General features: G+C 44.4%; 1 protein-coding gene and 1 pseudogene across 3 annotated transcripts in view; one reads left to right on the top strand and one right to left on the bottom strand.

Moving 5' to 3' along the window:
- LOC135899595 (glycine receptor subunit alphaZ1-like) overlaps window positions 1-4,113 on the top strand; it is a 28,685-nt pseudogene extending 24,572 nt beyond the window's left edge.
- A 1,855-nt stretch (window positions 4,114-5,968) lies between these two features.
- Window positions 5,969-25,308, bottom strand: part of LOC135899528 (cell adhesion molecule 4-like) — a 441,441-nt gene continuing 422,101 nt past the window's right edge. For all 3 annotated transcript variants that reach the window (XM_070537561.1, XM_070537560.1, XM_065428808.2), the window contains one exon: window positions 5,969-6,710. In XM_070537561.1, coding sequence (XP_070393662.1) covers window positions 6,634-6,710 — 77 coding nt within the window. In that variant the 3' untranslated portion in view covers window positions 5,969-6,633. The remainder of the gene's footprint in view (window positions 6,711-25,308) is intronic.

The following is a 25,308-nucleotide window of genomic DNA, read 5'->3' as shown; positions in this document are numbered from 1 at the left end:
TAGCTACCTGCGAAATTGTTCACGTAAGATTAATTGCCACATAGCGGGGGAGCTGCACAATTTTTTAATAAGATGGTTTGTCGTTGCCAAGAAATTTGCCATATTATTTTTCAGTGGAGGCACTGAAACGGACAAGCGCAATATCCTCAATATAGAGCGGAATTGTAGGCATTCTATACAATATTCTATTTGCCTGCTTGAGTTAGAGCTGCGCCATTTTTTGGTCTGTTCGAAAACTTTTGCTTTCTATTTGCCTACACTGCTGCTTGGCCTACCACTTTCGGTTTCCACCGCTAGAGTTTGGCAGCTGGTAACGTTGCTTCATTGTTTCTTTTTCCTTTTCGAAAACCCCCATTACGATGGTGTGTGCTCTTTGGTGGCGCACATCAAGCCCCGCACTTATTCGCTGCGTCAAAAGAACCTCTGGAAGTTCTCGCTTTGCTAAGAGCTCTGAATGCAGAAATGCTACAGGGGCTTTCACTCTGAACGAGGAATGATTGTAGCAAGGCCCTAGAAAGAGCAAACATGTGCTTGGGAGAAGCTTTCAGCACTTCGTTTGTTCAAGTAATAAATAATGGCACGAGTCCATAGTGCACTGTCGAGCTCTCTTCCCATAAGAAATTTCCTGTGCTGTTCTCGCGTACCAATGAAACATGAAAGGACGGAATCGATGTCAGTAGAGTGAAGTGGAATGCTTTCAACACCCCGTGCCTACGAGGTCGTAACCTTATCTTTGTGCCACAGAAATATACCTGCTGTTACTGCTATAAGGGTTCGGTGCTTGAAATAGTGTTTGCTCTGTCTGTCCGCACCCCCAATTTATTACACTGTGGCGTGTGTCTCCGTTTCATAATGCACACATCCTTTAATAAATATGGGGTGCTATCACATACCAGTTAGTAGCTTTATGTTGCGACAGTTAAGTGCTTGATGCAGTGTTTGCTCGTTACGTCTTGACGCGAGTTGTCCTGTCGTCTTCATTATGATTATCAATGCTATCGTGTCGTTGTTATGCTATTGCTATCGCTGGATACAGTTGAAAAAAAAAACTGCCGTAATCAAATTTGCACAAGTATATGGGAAATTTTTGCGAAGCTTCGAACACTCGAGGCAGAATAATGTCGCGTAAAACAAGTTCAGAAACGGGCGAATGGTTGAAGTGATTCTTTAGCGCCTTCGTGAAAGAGAAACAAAATGCACAGGCCGCAACCGCATAAGTACTAGTGGTCACTAAGGAGATAAGGATTCGCGAGAGTTAATTGAAATACTTCGATTGTAGCATATCGATTGTGCTGTTACTTAACATGCCAAAAATTTCATGCTGTTTAGTTTAGCTGTTGCAAACATTCACAAAGTATCATTCTCGACTTTAGCCTAGCAGCCTGTGTATGAGGAAAGGCTAAGTTTGAGACAGCTTTCACTTCCGTCTAACTATCTCGTTTACACAAATAATTTCCTCTGAGGGCGATGAAATGCAAGTAACGGCAGAGAATATTGTGTCTATGGTTTCCCTTTGGTTTCTATTGCCTTAGACAGCTGTACCTAGCCAATGCAGGGAGCTCTACCTGCATTAACATATGAGTGAACTGCTCATGTTTTTTTGTATTTTAAGTGCTCTATAGTGGCCTAAAAGAAACTTTCCGCATCATTTCAGTGTATATTTCGCAAAGTGCGGTGAATTCCTTTGTGTTGAATCGTCTCCAGCGCTTTGTAATGTAGAATGAGAAATTAGCAAAGCGGCCGCAGCAGCTCATTTCCTTTCGTCTGAACTGAATGTTCTGTTCTGGTTATTGATAACTTCTAAAGAAAAAAAACGTTCTCATTAATGATTATTTTTCCATTTTCAGGAGTCAAGTATGGTTACAACAAAGCACGGAGTGGCGATTGTCAACGCTGTTCCCGATAACCAGGCGTCGGTTCCGTGCACTGTCCGGGCGAAAACTATTGACCAGGTCTGCCGTGTAGCGTTTCCGGCCATCTTCCTTGTCTTTAACGCCATTTACTGGCCGTACTTTATGTGCTTTACAGAGTAGAACATCACCGGACAACGCAATAGTTCTGCGGAAAACGTGTCCGTATAACGCGTCTTGAGGCTCATTGTCACGTATTTACACCGGCATGAAAGGTAGGTTATGGGAGCGTTCGTTAAATCAACCAATATAGGCGTCCTCAGACAATTACGCACACTAGTTTAGAGCAGCCAGTCGCAATTTCTTTACTACTATCGAGAGAGTTTGGACTAAGTCATGAGTTCATTCCCTTTGGTAGCTTCTGTCAATTGTCTCAGGGAAGGATAGGTTGGTGCTTCGAGCTCTTTAGCGCATGCAAACTCAGTTGGGATGCTTAGGTACGCACAGGGAACGGGACGATCTATAATGTTTTTTGGAGTAGTAATGAAAGCGGCACTGACGGTCGATAAATTTGATGCCATGAGGATGTGCACTGATGACTATAAAATGCACAACGGCTTTATTGTGGAGTATGGCGCGTTTCTTTTTTTCTAATGTAGGAAGGATAGAATATAAGTGGCAAGAAGCAGATACTTAAAATCCTAAAACAGCGCTGCCACATAGATGTATGATATAGAAGTTACCGTTGCACTGCATCACAAGCGGTAGCATACAACAAATGTACGCTCTTTTATAGGAAATAAAAATATTGAGTATTACTTCTTTAATGGGGCCATCGTATCTGTTAAATGTATTTTTCGATTAACAATTGGGACTTTCACTGTTTGAATACAGACTTTGTTGAGCCTCTGTATAAAGTTAGGAAAAAAAAAAGAAAATCTGAAAAGAATATCTACGTTTTCAATACCAGCCATTCTAGTCCAGAAGGCAAGTGCGCTGCAAAATCCAAAAGCGAAATTAATTTATGTTAAATATAACATAGCGGTCATTTGCCCTAACTTTGTGGAGACAATTGACAGCGTCAACTAAACTGCGTATTCCATGTTGTCGCTTAATGGCTTTGCCATGATGCCATCTTAGTCATTTTCAGGTGTTCGAAGTTTTAAGGAATAGGCTATGCTTAACCTACAATCGATCGTTAACGAAGTGCCAGCGCGAAGATTTGCGAGTTGGATTTCGTATGTATGAGTGTTCTTTATACACCCTGACACTACCTTTTTGGAGGCGATGAGCGGAGATTTCAGAGAACGTGAACATTGTTTTTTTTTTGTGTATACTACGTGCTGAAGACATCAGTGATCCTGTTAAAGATGTCTGTATGAATACTGTTGTTATTTATGGTAGTTTTGAAACCGTTTATTATATGCTATGTTACGTGATCAAGTGTCGATGGCTATACATTACCAACCTCCCATTAACTTGATCAGTCTAATCGCCCAGACATTTAATGTCCAAGGAACTTCAGGTTTATTAATTGTAGATTAGAACTCTTATGTATATAACAGCATGGAATGTAAGAGCTCGTCATATTTCATGCAATTTCATTAGATACAGGGATGTTTTCGATGGAGATTATTCATCTCCTGAAAAGAAAAATTGACATCCCCCCGTATGTAGGACGAAGCTATGAAGGAAACCCATGTGGGTTTCCTTTGTAGCTTCGTTTTTGTCCAAGATAAGGTTGGTATCTTCATCTCTGTACTACAATTACAGTAAAACTGAACTAAGCCTGAAAAATTTCCTATCGCACTACGGTCATTGAAACGCTCAGTACTAGGTCATGGTGAAACACATGACTAAAATTTGTAAACTTTAGAATGAATCTTTGCATTATGAAAGAAACGAGCAGAAGAGATATGGATAATTTTATTTGCTGATTGTAGCCCATTATTCTCTTACTAGAGAGTTATGGGTGACAGCAGAATTGTCAGAATAGTGCATTCTCGTAAAATAACTTGACACCGTGTGGCAATTTCCCTAAATCTCATCCATGTAGGTGCTTTATTTATGTAATTTGAAGGTACATACCCATGAAAACAAAAAGACGACGGTAACTAGTGGTTAGTCCTTCCTGCCACTGTTGGCTGAAATGTATTTGTATGTTTTTTGGTCAGTCACTGTGTCCCGAAGCTTCTCCGTGCTGAAGCTTAAGTGAGTCTATGCTGTTCAACACCATTGTATATTTTTGTAATAAAATAGTTTATTAAATGGCCTGGTTCTACTTGATGTCGTTTTGGCAGTAGCAATTCTTTTTCCATCCGAGGGATTTGCCGAAACGCCTAGAAAGAATATCAAAGGAAAGCGTAGAGCTCTGCGTCGTACAGAAACTGCGTAGATGACGTCCAACGCGAGGAGATTTCAGGCGCATCCGGTTTCAGTCTGGCAATTCTTATCTCGAACCGGTTTTCAGACATCCCAGAGCGCACCGAATCTCGTATCGAGCGGCTACCGTATTCACAAAAGCCGGGAGCTTTGGGCGTGTGCCTTGGTCACCTGTCCTTACAATCGCATGACATATCCTGTTGGAGCCTGAATCTGCCGAATGGATTCTGCCTGTTTTCTGGCGACGGTGGCAAGGAATTAGACAGGCGGAGGTGGATAAATAATGGGCGTGTGTTGCACTGGAAATCACCTTCTGATGAAAGGGTTGGCAGAGAGCCTGGAGATTTGTAGGAAAGGAAACTGCTGTCTTAGATAAAGGAGGCGATCAATCCAGTCGGCCTTTCATGTGGTTGAAGTGACCGCAGCAATATTGATGTACCCACTATACCTCAATCTAGAGGTATGAGGACTTCTGGAGTACGTGCATTCCTATGCAGATGTTCCTCTTAGTTACATCTTTCAAATGTTTTTCGGCACCGAGCTAGTCACTGCAGATGTACACATCTGGGATGCATCGTAAAGTGCCGATGGAATCCTGTATTGCTTGCACTGAAAGTAGCAGCAGGTTGGGCCTTTCTGAAGGAGAAGAGAAATGGTTAGGTCAAACTGGCTCACGAAGGCTACTCGTCCTTCACGGGAATGAGCAGCCGGATTAGTGTGCACGACAAAGTGACCACAGTGACTTCCATTCTTTTTTTATGCGAAAGTATATTACAAAGAAGGAAGGTAATTTTGCATCATGATTTTCAGAGGAAGTTCAAAACAATGAGCTGCATGCCGGTACCATACCCACATTGCGGCGTTCCTTAATTTTACTTGCTCACACGTAGCTACAACATGTGATATGGTGCTGAGCTCGGCAATCGCTGCAAGGGAGCACTGCGAGCTCTCTCACGTTGCCTCTGCTAACTACCTCCAGTCTTGCGATATACTGTGCGGCAGCACCGCGGAATTGTTCGCGACAGACAACGTGCAGATGGACAATCAATCACACGAAACGGGGAGCCACCTCAGTGCGTGCACCGCCACACCTCGGCCCAATCCTGAGCACCAAGTTCACAGTCGTAACCCACGTCCTTGCGTGCCGTTCGATGCCAAGACTACTTGCCCCTGCCGCACTGGTGACTGTCGAGCTGTAGCACGCGCGTCTTGTTTAGTATTCGATAAACACCAGTGCGTCCAATCTTGAGCATGAAGGCATCCTAAGGGACCAGGGTCGGGATGATGTAATGATTCTATTCCAATTACATTTTTATTCGCACTATGGCATTGATATACGAGTGGCGCTCCCTCTACGTAATCTCCAGTTTCGAGCTGAGGGTGATTAGAAAAGAGCAGAATCCAGCGAGCGGATTTGCTACATTATGTCGTCACAGCGTTGTGCTACGAGCGAAAAACAAGGGTTTTGTACCAGAGATTCCAAGACTATGGGCAGCCTGCACGTAGGCATGGAAGATGTCTCTGGTTCCTTGTATGAATCATGCTTCATGCAGAAGAGCAAACAGGGGCGAAGGAGAGGAAAACAGGGAGGGCAGTTCAGTTCGAATAAAACGGAGGAATACATCCGTCGGTATTAGGCTATGTGTTCATTTAGTTGCGTTTGTAAACAACGCAACATTGTATGCATGTCATCATTCCTTGACCAGCCTCCTATGGGTAAAGCACATTGTGGCGGAACAGCATTTTATTTTCCAAGAGTGATGTATATGCATCTGCGTCAACAATGCAACTTGGCACGACTAAGATGTAAAAGAGTGCAACCAAGCACAAGCTGGGACAACATGTCTTTATTCCGGCAAGTAAACAGAGATCTCGCCTGAGGTAACAATTGGATGCTGCGCAAACGTATCTGCGACAATTTCATTCTGCTTTTCTGTCGTGTCTTGACAGTTTGTGATCACATGTCATCCACAAATCATGCATAACTCAGCGACTAACATATTTTTAGACGACGAAACACGAAACCACACAAAATACATTGCTTGAAAGCGAAGCTACTGCATGGCCAACAGTCAGTCCTATCTCCAGAGCAAGAATTCTTTTAAAGAGCCGTGTTGCCTTCGTACTTGCCTATGTCATCGAAAATTTAAGTTTTAGAGATTATTATTACAAAAGTGAATAACAGAAGACATGTACTTATGTGCATAGGCAAACAACAAAACCGTAACTACAACTGCGTTCTAACATCTATGTGTAGAGTGGCTTTGATTACTGCGTGCAACTGTTTATCACAAAGAGCCATTCGAAACAAAATTCCAAGCTTGGCACAATCTATAACTTCGGCATTTTTGTTAACGCCTTGTTGCTCGTGAAGTGTTTCTAGTTGATCTTGAGCTCGGCATCATGCTGCTGTGTTTATTAGGCTGAGCAGGCACAAATACACCCAAGGCCAGTGCTTCCAGTGCGAAGCCTGAGAACCTGCAACAAGGAAAAAAAAGAAGACATGTTCCTCCATTGATGTGATCAAGCTGTAGAAAAGGATACTACTATGGTTGCATTGGTAATATGTATTCTGCTCAAGACAGGCTCCAGCAGTCAGCTTTGTGCAAACCAAAGCTGAACTCTTGCCGATATATATATTTTTTTCAAACGAACGGCTGTTCCGAAAGACGCTAGTCAAAATGCGTCAGTTTAGTTTGCGTTACTCTAAGTGGTCAAGAGCAAGTACCATATAAAAGAAATCATCGGTCCAGAAATATAAATGAGCCTCGATCTTCCTTGTGGGCACCTTAATGAAACACTGAGCCCGGATTAATTAAAGCAGTATACACACAACGCCTTTACATAAGACTGCCTTACTATACAATGCTTTCAAAGTAGATTCGTTTTCCTCACTCTAGCATCGAAAGAATTTTAAGGACTTGTACTCAAACCATACGAGGGTGCATATTCTTCCAGCAAAATATTGTGAAAATACTTTTGAGGGGTTTCTTAAAATTCTGAGGCTCATTATCATAATGAACAAAGAGTATGCGCATCGTGTAATTACTAATTAACGCACCTATTCAAAAGGAAGTTAGAAGGCACAATAAACTGTTTTCATAATTATTGTGGCAGTCTTGCAAGAAAGAAATTAATGTAAGGAGGTTAAGGTAGCGTGAAACATCATTAATTTAACCGGGAAGTGCACGGTAAATTCCTTATATATGCAGAAAAGGAAGCTTGCAGTAGAGAGGTTTCAGTATCGGTGACTTTGCTGCGATGCTGGTGTTCTAATGAATTTTTCTAGGAATGCGAAGTTTGCGTATTGAGAGCCCCGATTTCGGTTACTCTAAGGATTCGCTACTATGAGATTTTTCCGTGCATGGAACTCTCTTCACCAAGTGGATTTTCGGGGACCTTATTAAAAGAATAGGGTTTTGATAAATTTGTATTTAATGGTGCATTAAATTCAAATGCGTTCTCCACTCGCCCAAGCTATGATTACAGCCACCTGCGCTTGCTCGATGTTGCTAACTGAAGAAGTGCGCAAACGAATTAGAAAATTTGTCTGCGGTGGTGATGTCCGAATATGCATAAGAATAGCTCTAATGGAGATTTGACGTAGTGGTGTCACAAATATCTTAAGGCAAACAAGCACATTTATTCTAGCGGGAAGCTTTAGCCGCAATGCTCACGTTCTTGTTGGTTCTGGTTCAATGCCATCAATTGGCACCAGCCTGCTATGCAGCAAGGCCCTGCATAATTATATCGCTCGTAAAAGTCATATGACTAGGTATGATGATAGACATGTATAACATGATTATAACATCATTCGTTGACGAAAATATGATTGCGCATAAAGAATAGTGTCAAGAGCGCACTGCGTGAGTTTGTTACTGGATGACTGTATTACAGAAATTTGAAGATAGTTCCTGTAAAGTAAGCTGCGAATACCTTCCCCCTTTGGACACAACATTGATAATAGGAGAGTCGGGAATGCACCTCCGACAAGTCCAACGTCCTAGGTGTGCCGGACTCGAGCGGCTTGACCCATGGAACCCGCCGTGAAGCGTTTTTCGAGTAGAGGGTCGGTTTGACCAAGGAAGATGGAACGCAGATGTGAGCGCGTGAAAAGTGTCGTGCGTTTTTTTTTTGTTTTTTAATTTTAAGTTGGGAGTTGTAGAGGGAGGGTTACAGCAGACACCAGGCGAAATGTTGCCGAAGCAAGGTGACACCCCTGCCCCTAACGACTGCATGTCTTCTATATTTACGTCACTGCAAATAACATGTGAATATTGTAGATGTATTCGTTTGTACAGAGAAGTCCCTTCTGATCTTTGATGGTGACGAGGGTCCGCCAGCTACCGTGAGCTGCAAACTGCTGGGAGAAATCTGTGGACATTTACTGTTCCGTACAACATTTACGGTTTTACATGGGGTGTCTTTGTTTATATCACGTGCTCAATTTCTCGACTGGCTCATAAATGGGTCAGATAGTTTTGCACTTGGTCGCAAAATAGCCCTTTAGAGACAAAACAAAATAAATTATGGGGTTTTACGTGCCAAAACCACTATCTTATTATGAGGCACGCCGTAGTGGGGGACTCCAGAAATTTAGACCACCTGGGGTTCTTTATCGTGCACCTAAATCTAAGTGCATGGGTGTTTTCGCATTTCGACCCCATCGAAATGCGGCCGCCATGGCGGGGATTCAATCCCGCGACCCTTTCCAGAAAGATGTGCTAGATGCGATGCCTATCCCTTCGCAGCCGACATCTAGTCCAGCGACAAGCAGTACAAATGTATCAAATAAATATGGGCACCAAAATAAACCAAGACAAGGTAGTTATTAGCCCGGCTCCTCTTTCTCAACGTTTTTGAATTCATTTCGCACCTCAATTAAATAAATAAATTATTTGCCATTACGTGCAAAAAAGAAAAAAAAAAGAACACACGATACGTTAATGAGGCGCGTCGTAGTGGTGGACGACGAATTATAATGGACCACTTGGGGTTCTTCGATGTGCGACTGAAGCTAAGTGGAAGAGCGTTTTTTTTTTTGCAATTTACGCCCATCAAAATGTGGCTAACACTGCCGTCAATCGAACCCACCGACTTCGCCCTTCGTAGCGCAACCACAGAGTTATCGCAACTAACTGTCCCACTGAGTGTTCTATCAGACTTGGTCAATTTGGCTCGATGTATGAGTAACGGCCATCGTTACTAGTATATCGTAACAAAACAATCACTGTTTCCTTTTTGGGTCTACATATCTTGAAATACACTCGTACATTGTTGATGGGTGATGACACTTTTTAGCTACGATTTTGCAGATAAAGTTCTCAGCGACTCGGTTTTCCGCGATAGTAAGGTAAGGCAGCATGGAATACCGGGGTAAGCAATATTCGTTGCGGCATCGTATATGAGCAAGATTGATTTATTCTCTCCCCTACTTTCGCGAAGCGTCTTCTTGATAGGGATACCGGGGTTACTTTGCGTGCCTCAATCTCTAGAGGCTTAGCCTGAAAGGCAGGAGAACCGGGAAGAGAAAAACTTACACGATATCTACCCAGAAAACAGGTTGACGAGACCACAATTGCACGCTGCAAGCGCATGCATTTCATCAACTTCCACTTAAAACTGTGTCTACAAAGCGACTTTTATTCTCTCACGATGGATTGTATTCGTTTGCTTCTTAAATGTAGTTTAGGAACGCGGAGATAATCCCAGAGATAATGTGCAAGAGGTTGATGCATTCCAGGCTCCTTGTTTAATTAAAAAAAGAAACGCTATAGTGACCCTGCTCCTATAGCCATGCAAAGCTAACGAATCACTGCGCAGAACCCACTTATTTCGCATACTACTGACATTTGGGTAACAGCGTGTCCCAATTAAAAAAAAAATATAAAACATGTAAAGCTACGCTTCTCTGTCAGGGTTTCGGCGATTAAAGCTAATGAACTACCAGCGGTCAATAAAGACAGCTACATACATATCCTGGTGCTGACACATCCAACACCTGTACAACTCTAACATAATCCAAAGCATCCAAGCCCAAACCCTCAAGATATACCTTGGTCGACCGCGGAGTGTGCCGACGAATGAAGTTATTGCGGTCACTCAAGATTACACTATTAGAACGCACGTTACCATTAAAACAATGCGTGTGCACATAACACACTTTGCTCAGATCCCTACCCACCACCTCGCAAGTTTCCCAGTAGAAAGGCCCCACACGACATTCAGTGCGACTGTCTTCGCGCACCGTGCTTCTATCAGGTCAGGTTACGCACTGTGGCAAGACCTTCGATTCCTCCATGGTGTGTGAGCCGTACTCAAGTAACCCTTACAATCCCAGGACTGCAGAGAAAGTCGGACTTGCCATCATCAGCACTCAAAAAACTAACTTTGCTTCTCTTGTACGAGAAATACAGCGACTGCACACACGTCTACACTGATGGATCGACTACATCAACCAGTCCTGGGGGCGCTGTAGTTATTCCAACAATGCGAATCACCCAGCGGTTCAGGACTTCATATATCACTACGTCTACAGCTGCAGAGCTCGCGGTTCTCCGCTATGCGCTTCATGTGATAAATGCTGAAAGTCCTCGAAAACAGGCAGTCTTATGCGATTCAAGGCCGGCCTTGCAATGTGCGCAGTCATTTCTCCGACATGGAACTCACGATCAGCTCACGTGCCAAAACGTGGAACTTGTTCATCACTTGGGAGAAAAGAGGCCATCATATCGCTTTTCAGTGGATACCAGGTCAATGCGGTATCGTTGGAAATGATGACGCAGCTAAGGCAGCTCGGATGTCAAACCAAGAAGACCGCTGCGTCCCCATTCCTGTCTCAAGGGCCGACGCTGCGAGACAACTTCACATTCTAGCACGCACGCTCTCCTGAGCAGAATGGAATACCGCACATACAAGGCGCACAAGACTGCACAGACTAAACCCTTTATGCAACTGAGACCTCCGGCCAGACAGCACTAACGCAAAACGTCTCTTCTGTGTCGGTTGTGGCTTGGAGTTGTCTTCACGAATGGCTACTCAGCACTAATTGGAATGACTGATAGTCCTGCATGTGATGTTTGCGTATGCGAGGAGAACATTGACGTCTCATTGTGCCACTGTCAACAATTTCAAGCACTAAGACAATATTTGTCCAACACACTGAGTAAATTAGATGATCGTCTTCTCAGTGAACCGACAGTATCAGAGCACCGTCCCCACCGATCATCGCCTCACAAGGCAGTGAAGACACTTTTGTGCTTTCTCTGAACGTCTGGCTTGCGCGGGTGGTTTTGACTCAAGTACTGTCCGTGAAATACTGGAAGATATCTATAGCGGCTCCACAGCCACCGTAGTCCTCCATAAAGCAAGCAACAAAATCCCAATAAAGAAAGGCGTCAGGCAGGGAGATACGATATCTCCAATGCTATTCACAGCGTGTTTACAGGAGGTATTCAGAGACCTGGATTGGGAAGAATTGCGGATAAAAGTTAATGGAGAATACCTTAGTAACTTGCGATTCGCTGATGATATTGCCTTGCTTAGTAACTCAGGGGACCAATTGCAATGTATGCTCACTGACCTGGAGAGGCAAAGCAGAAGAGTGGGTCTAAAAATTAATCTGCAGAAAACTAAAGTAATGCTTAACAGTCTCGGGAGAGAACAGCAATTTACAATAGGCAGCGAGGCACTGGAAGTCGTAAGGGAATACATCTACTTAGGGCAGGTAGTGACGGCGGATCCGGATCATGAGACGGAAATAATCAGAAGAATAAGAATGGGCTGGGGTGCGTTTGGCAGGCATTCCCAAATCATGAAGAGCAGGTTGCCATTATCCCTCAAGAGAAAAGTATATAATAGCTGTGGCTTACCAGTACTCACCTACGCGGCAGAAACCTGGAGGCTTACGAAAAGGGTTCTACTCAAATTGAGGACGACACAACGAGCTATGGAAAGAAGAATGATAGGTGTAACGTTAAGGGATAAGAAAAGAGCAGATTGGGTGAGGGAACAAACGCGAGTTATTGACATCTTAGTTGAAATCAAGAAAAAGAAATGGGCATGGGCAGGACATGTAATGAGGAGGGAAGATAACCGATGGTCATTAAGGGTTACGGACTGGATCCCAAGGGAAGGGAAGCGTAGCAGGGGGTGGCAGAAAGTTAGGTGGGCGGATGAGATTAAGAAGTTTGCAGGCACAGCATGGCCACAATTAGTACATGACCGGGGTTGTTGGAGAAGCATGGGAGAGGCCTTTGGCCTGCAGTGGGCGCAACCAGGCTGATGATGATGATGATGATGATGATGATGATGATGATGACTATCCGTGCACGTCCCTATACCTTCTCTCTCTCTCTTCTCTCTCTTCCCCTTCTCCCTTCCCCCAGCGTAGAGTAGCCAACCAGACTCTTGACTGGTTAATATCCCTGCCTTCCTTATATTCCTCTCTCTCTGATGCTTACAACAAATCTTGACGTTTTGATTTCAAAAAGAATTTATTTCAAATTATAGTGGGCAAATTTAACTGCACTCACATGAGTGAAGGCATTTCGCTTCCCCTTGACCAAATACTGCAAGTACAATGGACACGTGGCACCCGTGTCCATTGGTTTTATTATTTCATTTTTAACATCTTAAAGGAAACCTAGAGGCTACGATATATGCTGTAGTGGAGTACGCATGATCGATCTTGACCACCTGAGGTGTGCAATGTTCGGTTCCTGGGAATTTTTCCGTATTGCAGCCATGTCATGTCACGCCATTTTAGTTCCATATAACGCCGGAGCAAGCCATGTGGCTGTTTTGGCTTATTACAGAGCAGATATACACAAATACCGAAGAAACGCGAACGCAGAGGTATGGCGCACATCCGTCGTCTCGTTTCTTCTGTCCTTGTGTATATCTGCACGGCAACTTACCAATATGTTGTACGAACAAGCCAAACCACCACCATCACTGAAGTTAAATGATGTTATTTGCCAGATTTTGACAAACTGAGCCACAAAGCCATTAGAATCGCTCCGGGAACGTCACAGAAAAGGAAATTATTATATTTGTATCAAAATGGTTTTGTATTTGTATCAAAATGGTTTTGTAGAAATATTTTGAATACATTCGTAAAATGGTTCGCAATACAGCTCAGATAATACTTAATTTGAACCCGCAGAAGTACCTTATTAACAGGACCCATTTTCTGCATGTAAAAATAGGTTATCACAAGCTGTCGCTTACATGCAGGTCTACAATATTTATTTTGTTGTTGTTGTGAAGGGTCATGTGTTCAGCGCCTCAGAAAAAGTGTTCAGTGTATCAGAAATTTCACTGTTTTAATTTTATTCAGTGTATCTAGGCTTACGAGCACACCACAGTACAAAATATCAAAACATGTGCACTGCAAAGCAAAAACATGAAGACGAGTGATGTGGGCCCCAATGAACCCTTGGGTTTTGCTTTCTCCCTTTTCATTCATTGAAGTATCTCTTATGTACGTGCATTTCTTCTATTACAGCACGCTCAACAGGCTTTTTGGAGTCTACGTTAAGCGACGCTCTCTTGAGCCATTTAAACACATGCTATTCCAAGAGACGCGTTAGTGCTAAGTGGATTTCATTTTCAATTATGTAGTTGTTCACATATCCTGTTTATATGGAAATTCAAGCTTAAATGATCTTATGGTATGCTACGTGGATGCAGCGATGACATACACGCTAATTCAACGTTTTGTTAACTTTGAGGGAAGTATATGTACTTCCCAAACGTACATAGATGCGTGCACAGCATAGCTTTACAGCGTTGTGTCTCCATTACATTCTTGTTTGTTTGTTTCTTGGGTGTAGGTGTAGTGTGCTGACCGCCATTATGACTAAGCAGATGTGAGCATGAGTGTACTATCGAGCTCAGTATGAGTTACATTGCGGAAGGGTGCGGCAAAGCAGTCGTCTGTTGTAGCTCATACTGATCGCGATAATGCATATAGAGAAGTAGGAAATGTAGCTTCCTATTTTAACGCGATAGCGTTAAGGAGCTCGTGTCGCAGAAAAGCCGGTGTCGTCGGCGTCGGGTGTCGGCGTCGGCGGCGTTGACCGTGAGCGATAAATCACGGCAGGCGCTTCATAAATAAAAAGCAACTTCCAAGATTGGCCCGGTGGGAATCGAACCCAGGTCTCCGGAGTGTGAGACGGAGACGCTACCACTCAGCCACAAGTTCGATGCTTCCAAGCGGTGCAAACGCGCCTCTAGTGAATGCGGTGTTGCCTTCGAAACGAGCCGTGGAAAGTTATACTGCAGTGTATATCGGTAATTATGAACATGTAACGTACAGAAGTCACAATTACACGAGTTGCGAAGTGCGTTTCCGCTGCATTTCTTCTGCGCTTTCCGCACACGCAGAGCCATCTTGCGGCAAACACAGAAGACCCCCTCCTCTCAATGTACGGCGCTGCCCCGACAGGAGGCGCGCCGCGCGCACATTGGGACCGCTGCCAGGCGCGTCGCGGGACTCCCTCTCCCCTGACGACGCTTCGCCGTGCTTCCGGTTTAGATTACTATCTATCTCTCTGCCCGTGCCGATCACGACGTTTGGCTGGCGTAGATCGCTTCCCCTCCGAGACACCGAGTTCTTTGGTTCGTTTCTTTCGCTCAGGCGCACGTTTCGTTGCCGCGGCGAACGCTGCGTTGCTCGACGCTCACCGCGTGATAGGTGGGCGCTAAGTCCGATGCGGGGCGCATCGTAAGTGATCGCTGTGCCGTAGCGCATTGTCTCACACCCCTTGGCGGGTCGACGGGAACGCTGTCGCGTCCCACTCTTGAAGGCGAAGCTTAAGCGTCCTCCAATTTTTTATTGCGGCAATACCTCTAACACCTGTCAATACAAACAATTGTCGCCACAAAGCGACACACACGAGCCCGGAAACATTCCGCTTACTTTATTCGGCCAGACAGCGACGCAAAATACGAAGAGGCGAAAAACATAGCTGCACGAGCTAAAACTGTAATGCAACAGGCACTACCTCAGTTATCATAATTTCACAAACTGAGAGAACAGCTCACGTTGAAAAATCTAATTATAGCATTCCCAACAAATGTGTGACGATCTGCTCCACACGTCATCACCTCTGACTACAAAATCTGTGGGATCGGTTCAGTAAGTTCTACATCATCTCCAGGATAGCCTAGTTTACTATAACACTATTTCCATGATCTGCTCATCTACGATTATACTATCTCCTTGGATCAGTCAGCTTTACTTGCCAAGAAACCGACATATAGAAGCAAGTGGTTATAGGGAAGACAACGAAAGCTTTGGTTCGACAAGCAATTAAGCGTAACATATCTTCTCTATGTTAACAGAGTGGTTGTTTTGCCACTCGCCACCACCCGGAGCTAAATACAAGTACTAGGTACCCGGCAGCTCATGCAGTCACGTAACAAGCTGCATTTTTTTCTCTATGCCTTGTTTCGTCCTGTCTTAAGCTATGCGCATGCTAACCCTGGAAGCATGGGTAGTGCTCGTTAGAACTTAAAAAGCTGTCGGATTACAGCAGTGACGGCTACGGTACCGCGGGAACGGTAAGTGCGCGCACTAAACTACCAGATCTTGTGTACGTGCGTGACTTCGTGTATGATTGCACGCATGTGTGGTTGTGTATGTGCGTCGGTGAGCGCGTGTACACTTCGTGTGTGTGTGTGCTTGTGTGCGAGCGCGCGCGCGCGTGTGTGTGTGCGTGTGTGTGCGTGTGTGTGCGTGTGTGCGTGTGTGTGCGTGTGTGTGCGTGTGTGCGTGTGTGTGCGTGTGTGCGTCTGCGTGTGTGTGTGCGCACGTGTGCGTGCGTGTGTGCATGTGTGCATGTGTGCGTGTGTGTGTTTGTCAAAACAAGATACATTCGCCCGTCATTTCCGTCAATCGCCGTGAATGTGCATGCGTCTTAGCGTTGGTGTGTATGTGGAAACGACCGATTCCTGCACAAAGGGGCGAGTTGGCTGGCTAGGTTGACACAAATTAGGTCCACATCTGCTGAACAGCCTGGACGGTGCCAAGAAGAAAGGTGCGACTTGCGTGGCATTGCGGTTGGTTCTGTATAGAAGTTAAGCTTAGACAAACTGAACTTATCACCAACGCCTGTCATTTCCACACGTTTCGCGAAGTTGAGATGGTGGCAAGGCTTCAAGGAAGGTTAATGAATTTTGAATAGAAGCTAGAATTAGTTCTCATTCAAAGGTTCCTGGAACAATTGAATATAGAAGAAATACTTGGGTTTTTTTATGTTCCCTAAGCACGTAGCTTGGGAACAGGTACGTATTGGCCAGGTCACAGACTGTTTGCGTGTAGCAACTGTCAATAATGGACTGTGCGTGTGGATTTGCAAATAATGCATGCAAGGTTTTTTTTTTGCGGCTTGAAAAGTGCAGGCGTGCTTCCAGAATAATATTTAAGCCTGGTACTATAAACCTGAAATATTAGTAGTTTTTGAAAATAACACAATGCCATTGCCGCTGTTGAAGTTACTATATTTGGCCTCTGACACACGGAAAAATTTAACCCATTTAAGGTAATATTATTCCGCACATGAAACGAAACGCAATTCCACGAGGTTATGCATGGCGCTGGATAATGCAATTTGCATAACACTGCAATATTGTCCAAAATAAGAAAAAAAGGAATCTTTTCTCATAAGGCTCACTAATAAAGTATAATCGATATGCTCGTGCAGTCAGCTATTACATGATATTTATCCATACGGTGTCGAGATCAACCTCTAAGTAGGCAGAAATTCAACAAGTTGTCGTCAAACGTGGCCGATTTGGAGGAGGTATATTTGTTTCGCGGTTCTTACTAGATTAACACATTCGAATGATCTCCTCAAACTTATTCAGAGTCGTTTCCTTTAAGTTACGACAACAAACATCGGCGTGTAATCATGGTTTATGCAAATGTGGATCGATGCAAATGACTTGAAATCTTGCCGTGTAAAAACGGTATAAATCATGCGGGCAGTATACAAATAATCTGCTTATTGACCCTCGACGAACGAGGGATGTCATGTGCTCGGTTGATGTTTTGTCAGTCATAAAGAAACCTTGCATTAGGAATATAAGATCCTGAGCACACAGCAAAGCCTCTCAAATACTTACAACGAACGGCTGGTTCTTTGTTTTGCGTGGTATTTTAGCTATCTTGTGTGCGTGGTGTCAGGAATGAGAGGTAACACAACACCTCAGCCGACAAGAAAACAATGGCAAAATAAATAGACGAATTACTTCATTCTTTCCTCCTTTCTTTTCTTTTTTTCTGCAAAACAAAATCAACGAAAGGCAGTATTTACTAAGATATCTACTGTGCCATCAGAAATAATGTGGTTTAGAGGCGTTATTGCTTCAGCTTTCTTGTTCACTGCTTATCACGGAGGAGCCCAAGGTCATTCCCCGCATCCCCGAAATAAATTATGGCTACGGTGACAACAACATGCGGGTCCTCTTACTTTCCTGAAGCGTTTCATCTGCCATCGTAATGCCTCTTTAGCCAGTCGCCCCGTTGACGAAGAAAATTGTTGTTGCGCAAAGCCGCATTCAGTTTCACTCGCAAACAAACCTCAAGCATTGTTTTTAAACTTCCTTGGCTGCGTCGCATACTGACGTCACTTCTGCATTAAATTTCGGCGTGTCATGCTACAACTAAATGCAGGGGGTAAGGGTTTCACAGCAGACGACGGTTAGTAACCTGATCCTGGTGGCCGCATATCAATGGGGGCGAAATGAAAAACAAAAAAACAAAAAAACATTCGTGTGCTTACATTCAGGTGCACGTTAAAAAAAAAAAAAACGAACGTGGCCAAAATTATTGCGAAGTCCACCAGCAGGGCGTACCTCACAATGAGGTCGCGGTTGTGGCATGCAAGGCGCAGAATTTTTTTTAAATTTTAATTCATAGTGTCTATTTTCTGAGAGGCTCAGTGCATGCCGAAACAAACACCCACAAAGCATCTCGACGGCGCGCGACATAAAACACGTGCTTTACAACACCTAATAGAAATGACAGCGACTACTTAGACTTAGGCATAAAGAGTGTCAAAAGAGCATGAGCACAGAGCATCGACACGCAAAAAAAAAAAGAGCAGAGTGGGGGCTAGCAACTACATGCAGCCAACTGCCATTGGCTGCTCTCTCTACACAGCTACAATTTGCTGGACAAACATCGTGCAGAGCCTTCCTGAAAGCATATCGTCTCTTGGGCTTCATTGACATGAACTGACTGCAATTGTACAGTATGAAAATAAAAACTGTTGTACATATTGACAAATGTACTTGTCTTTATCGGGTCACACGTTTTCACCGCCTAACAAATTTTATCGCACAGCGCAGGACGCGCCCGCATCTTTCGGAAGTTTCTGGAACGTTATCGATGGTTCTATCCGCTGTCTGTTGTCGACGAACCTTGCATAATCTGATTGCATGTATGCACGACACGAATGGCGTAGAACCTTGAGGAAGGCACGCGGGTACCAGCGATTACTCTGGAACATTCGACGACTGATGTGTAAAATACGACGCGCTTGACCCGCTGATCAGATTTTCGACGATCGCCGAATGTGTTCGCCGCTATCGTTGTACTTTGAGTGTAGCCTGCTTTTCAGGGCACAAGTTCGCCCAATAAAACGCTGGTTTCGTTAATCACAGTTTTGCTGCCGTCTGCGCCGTCACAAGTGCGTGACAATATCGCATTTAGTTGTATTGCGTTCCAAGAAGCCATTCAGTAAATCTTTGCTTCGAACAAATTCTTACATGTGCTCCGAAATGGCACGTTCTGTTACTAATATATATATATATATATATATATATATATATATATATAGTCATGCATAGAGTTTGTATGTCTACCACACAGAATAATATAATCGGCGAGGGCACGGGGTAGCCGCAAGTTGCAGAAACGGGGACAACTTATTTACGGTTCGCCGAGCGATATTCTCCGCGTGAACAGGCGGCAGTCCGCTGGCAGCTCGGCAGGCTCGGAGGGGTAAGGCCAATTTAGCCCGGGCGCGGCGTTTATGTGGACGGGAGCGGCGTGGCGCCGACGGGCATTGTGATGCCGCAGCAGCCGCCGCCGCCGCCGTGCGTGAAAATATTGCAGGGACGGGGAACAACGAGAGCGGCCGTCCTCTCTTTCGCAGCGTGGCCGCCGCCGCGCGCGCCAGAAGAGCGCATTCATTTGGCACCGCATGCCAAACTAATGGCCGACTCAGAAGCGGATCTAAAGAAGTTAAAAAAGAGAGAGAAAGAAAACAGAAAAGTTGGTCAGCGCGCGCCTCCCGCGAAAACTTTCGATATCACTATCCTTTATTTCTACCACCTCAGCCAGGACGACATTCCTGCGAAGCGCGTCTGTAGCGCCATCTGCGGCGTTAGCGGAAAGGCGTGGCGAGCGTTGCGGGGCGATGGGATTTTTAATCCCCGCCGAGAGAAGGAGCCTCATTGCGGCCGCCGGCACTTCTCTCGCGATCGCGCCGGATCGCTGCTGTGAGAAAGTGCGTAGACTGGTTAGACGCAGATATAGCATCGCGCGTGTATTTTACGTTAGCTGCAGCGGCGAGGTAAGAAGGCGTGAGTGTAGTAATGAAGGGTCAGAAGGGAACAGAAGCTCCCTTAACTATAGGTAAAATAGTTAACTCGCAAGCAGGTAAAATGAAAGAACGTTCTTTAAGCCCATAAATGTCCTGGTGCTCCGCACAAACCGAAACCTGGGCCCCACTGACTGAACTGCGAAGCCGCAGCATCATCCCCAGGAACGGAACCTCATACCAACTGAGGAATCACGGAACGCTTTGTTATTGCGGCGGCAATAATTTAGCTCATATTTACTAGGTCCACCTCCAAGATGGAGCCAATGCTATTCAGGACAAAAAGGGGACGCGTGGTACCATTCGAGAGCATTCAGAGTGCTTAAGCTTCCCGCCTTCCTTCCTTGTTCCCTACTACCAAAAAGAGGATGGAAAACTCTGCTTTACTTGTCTTATGCGTGTGATTTTGTGAGTTACAGGAGTCTGCCAGACATATATATAGGACCCTTGCTCTCCGCTAAAGAACTGCATTTTGCGATATGCGGAAACTTTGATATTATCCTGAAACAAGTTGTTCCCTTTTTACTTATTTTGTGGGAGTTAGTTACATAAATAAAGAAATAGTTAAGCAAGTAATAGCATAGCCAGTGTAAAAACGCGTGAACAAAGAGAGCGAAATTCAAAACTACGGAAGTGGAACGGCGACCTAACTGAAGCGTTCCCGGTCGCCAAATAATAATAATAATAATAATAATAATAATAATAATAATAATAATAATAATAATAATAATAATAATAATAATAATAATAATAATTGTTGCCATCTTACAATAATCGTACATCACAAGGCAGGCCCGTCAAAGCCAACGAAGTGGCTTGCGTGACTTGGCCCGGCATGTGGGCAAACAAAGTAAAAATGGCAACATGTACAGAAATGACAAGCTCGGGAAGTTCATCACACAAAATGAAACAGAAAATCAGCTGAAATCAGTGACAAAAGAAATACAAGAAACAAGAAAAGAGAAATGTAGTATTATACATATCTTACAGTGCCTTCAACATTTTTTTCAAGTTTCGTTTCGAAGTTGCAGTAAATATATGATCAGGAAGGTCATTGAATATTCTTGGGACATAAGCACACCTACTAGCCTTACCAAATCTTGTGTTGCAGTGCGGTACTACAAAACGCAATGTGTTCCGCAGTGCACGGGGAGCAACATATTCTTGTTTGAAATCAGGGTTCCAAAAATGTCTTACCACAACCGTTTGAGTGAACAAAGTTTTAAATGACGGAAGACCCAAATGTATAAATAAGGTCACATTGTCGGCCGAGGAAGAGTTATAAACAATGGACTTCAACATATTTTTTAGAATTCTGTCAATTCGACAGAGCCATCGAGATGAGCAAAACCCGAACAATGTAATGCCATAACGTAACACACTGTATGCTAAGGCGTGCATGATAGTGATTTTTACAGGCATCGGAACAATGGATTTAATATTAAAAAGCAGCGAGGAAACACTTCTGAGCCTGCCGCAAAGATACGTCATGTGATCATTCCATGAGAGGTCACTGTCAAAGAAAACGCCAAGGTATTTCATGGAGTTAATAATAATAATAATAATAATAATAATAATAATAATAATAATAATAATAATAATAATAATAATAATCTGAACGTACGCGTAAATAAAGTCTGTAAATTCGAGGTTCCTACCAAATTACGCCAATTTCATAGCGCGGACAGTCAGCGATATTAAAGCAGCAATGCTGAAGCGTGTTTCGTGTTTCCTTAGCTGAGCAGAAAAAGTGCAGGATAGCTATGTAAGTTCAACTATATTTTAGGCATGTGAGTCTGCTCCAAGACTTTAAGAGTCAAGCCCGTCTGACGCATAATAACTTCACGCAATTTATTTTGCTTAAAACAAATAAATTCAGATTCCGAAATCATTAATTACTGATAAAGGAAACAAAATAAATTACTTGCATTTGCATTGCCAGTTGCAAATATGTATGTGGAAGCGTACGCATTTCTACCTTAATTACTCGACCAGCTGACTTCCTCGTTAATATTGATTTATTTATTTAATTTAATTTATTTCAAACACTGCTGTGCCACCTGGCTACGGGTATCGCAGGTGTGGGAAGTACAATACAGAATGCAAAATCAGTGGTTCAGAAGATATGTGGGGGCGCATCGGAAAGTCTTTGCCCCCATTTATTATTACTGAAATTAGGGTACATACACGTAATTACAAATATTCATTATTCTACGTACCTTAGACTCCACTTTACACAATGTACCCACACCTGTTCGGACATTTGTCCCCTCGCAGCACAAAATTTGAGATGCCCCTGTGGTAGAATTTCACCGGCTGACTGCGGAACAACCATCGGACTGCTGTCTTGGCTTCATCGTTGCACGTGAATCGCTGTCCTGCCAGGAACTTCTACAGCGGACGGAAAACATGGAAAACACTAGGGACGAGGTCAGGACTACGTGGTGGGTGGTCCAAACTCTCCCAGTGAAATGAGCGGGGCTTGTCGGCGGAATGCCTCGTAAGGGTATACGGAACTCAAGATTTCATAAAAATCGGACATGAAGGGAAAATACGTCCCACTCTTAAGGTAGTGCGCGCAGACAATCTATATTTACACATCTCAGTGCGGTGATAAAAATAAGCACTAGTAGGTCATTAGTCACATGTGCGCCGAAAGGAACAGTACAGAAGCTGCAATTGTACTGACATCAGTAGTGGAACGTTAGGGGACGTTGATTGCCGGAAGCTCTGTCGTTTTTATGCTAACCTTAGGGGGATAACTTCTTTCCAAATCTTAAAAAAGAGAGCCTCAATTACAAATGCTTTTCTAACGAAGAGCTTTTCTTTCGCTTTTTCGCTTATATTCGTGGTCGGCGATTGGTGGTTAGTGAAGGTCAGACCTTCACCGCCGATGCAAAGGCGGCGTGCTCTCGCTATACCAGGTTGTGGGGTGTGGTCGCCCTGAACGCCAACGATGGAATAATAATAATAGTACAAAAACCACTTCAAAACTAGGGAAACTGAGCATGGGTGACATTGGCGAAGGTGGATGTCAGCTTCGTTATAGACACGCCTTGGTAACGCTGTCGGTTAAGCGTAACGAAGTTGGGCGGGCCAGGCGAATAACCGGGTCCTCAGGCACGCGCTGTCGTGTGAGACTTTGGGGCATTGGACGTTGTTTTCGATGCGGTGGTGGATCGCTTGGGAAGTACAAGCCTCTTCTCTCCCGCTGGCCTCTCCCCTGTGGTGTCTGCTGGAGAGGGCCCCGGCACCCCTACCGATGTGCTAAGTAATGACTGTGTTCTCTACAGAATTACGCAATAAATCAAGATTGAGCATACATTACCAAAAATCAACAAACGTTACCAGCATATCCTTATTGCAATAAATACGTGCGTTTAAGAGCATCATTCCTTTAACAAAGCGGATAGCTTGGTAGACGCCTTCGGCTATTCGCTTACATTGACAGTCATAGTCAATAGTTTCTGTGCAATTTATTTTTGTCCTTCTTAGCAACCAGTCTGCGGCTATTAACAATATTTATAAGCACATCAGCACAATACGTGCCACATAAAAAATGCTATTTAGAGCGTGAAAGAAGCCCGCGAATGCACGCAAATTGCCTCGAGCGGCAAGTCGCGCGACAATTTTGGGTGATATTAAAGTGGCTATATTGAAGGTAACGCAATAGTATGCGCCATTACTGCGACTGCCATATTCATATAAACGCAACTGAATATCGTCGCGCCGATGTTCACGTACGCGAAACGTTTTCTTCAATCTTTACTGCTGACGTAACTGCACAATAATCATACAAAAACCTCGTTAGGATCCCTTCAATACACGTCCTACCAATGTCACTGCATGATACAGTAAGTACTATGTGAAAACCGTCGGGGAATAACGAGTCTCACCGTGTGCTTGAAACTCCCGGCGCACGAACTGAAACGTACCTTGTTGGGTATTCACGCTAGCGCAAAGGAAAGCGCGACTTCGGCTGTGCTTTCACTACATACAGAAACTGGTGCACAAACACAGTAAACACAATTACATGCGTGCACACGGCTGTATATGGAATCACCGCTTTCACAATCGCGCAACCGTAGTTCGAGGCTGTCGCCGTGCGCCCATATAATGAGAGTGATTAATTTTAACCAGTTGGATCTCTTTAACGGGCACCTAAATTTAAATATACGCGTGTTCATGCATTTCGCCATGCTCTAAATCCGGCCGCCTAGACCGGGAATGAGCCCGCTACGTCGAGCTTAGATGGGCAACACCACAGCCACTAGGCTACTGCGACGCGTGTGCGTGTGATTAATGGCTTTCGCAAGTTTTGAAATGTTTTCGTGAAGCTGTTATCACTATTTGCGTCATTAAAAAGATTGTGTCTCGCTATTAGGTACTTTGCACAACCACTTAAAAGCAATTAACGTTTCAAGAAGATATGGATACCGCGCATGGGTTCAGAGTTAACTAGTCGCGTAGTAGGCGGTTTTGTGCGCAAACTAAAAAGACAAAAAAATACTCAAAATTCTTTTTTTAATCGGGTGACGTTGAATTACGTGAAATTCGAATGCTTGTGACCAATTGTATTCACTTGGCGCTTCAGGATGAAAGACGGCTGAATACTGAAACCTAATACAGAGTTTAACATTTGATTGCAGTAGGCAGTCTTTTCTCAAAGCGATCGGACTGCAGATCGCCAACCCTCGAAAACATTGAAAACTCTGCATCTACATTCTCCGAAACATTTCGCTCAACTACGTTCACCGAGCGCGTTTACCACGCGATGGTGAAACCAGAATACGTTTAACATGCGCGAGCGAGGTATTCGGCGCCGAATATTGAACACGAGAATAGCGCCAATGAGCGCAAGAAAAAGCCTCTCTCGCCTTTCGCAACACCCAGAGCCCGCAGCACGCTACAACGTCGCTTGACAGGCTGCGAGACGTATTCGGATCTTGCCTGCCGTTCTGAACTAGCGTCGTTTGTCAACCGGGCGGGGGGCAGCCATTCTCGCGGAGAAAAACGACACGGCCAGCAATCGGTTCGGCAACACTGGCGCGCTGTCTCGTACACTACACCTGACGCCCCTTGTTTATCCTTGCTTTCGCGCAGCCGCACCAATGGAGAGGCCAGAGATTCGCGAACGGTGCCGGGAAAATTGCAGCTGTCGAAAGAGCGCGCAGCGTGACAGCGTGCGCTGCATCATGGAAGTGCATGGATTGCCGTGACGGGGAAAATTATTCTTAAGTGGCAGCGCCAGTGCTCCGCTACGAGTGTTGCAGAACAAAGAAACGTATGGTATGTTCGTTTGAGGATTGCGAAATCTTAGCTGGCATATGCTTACTGCGGAGCGAACCAGGTTTTAGTCTTGATCGCCTTGCCTACACTGCAGCTTAAGTGGGCTTTGCAAAAACCTGGGCCGCTGTCTTGTACACGTTCGAAAAGCCGACGTTCGATTTCGCTTCGTGCGA

This window comes from Dermacentor albipictus, chromosome 4 (assembly GCF_038994185.2).
Source record: "Dermacentor albipictus isolate Rhodes 1998 colony chromosome 4, USDA_Dalb.pri_finalv2, whole genome shotgun sequence".
NCBI lineage: Eukaryota > Metazoa > Arthropoda > Arachnida > Ixodida > Ixodidae > Dermacentor > Dermacentor albipictus.
The sequence above is the reverse complement of the archived record's forward strand: the minus strand, read 5'-3'. Positions and strand labels throughout refer to the sequence as shown.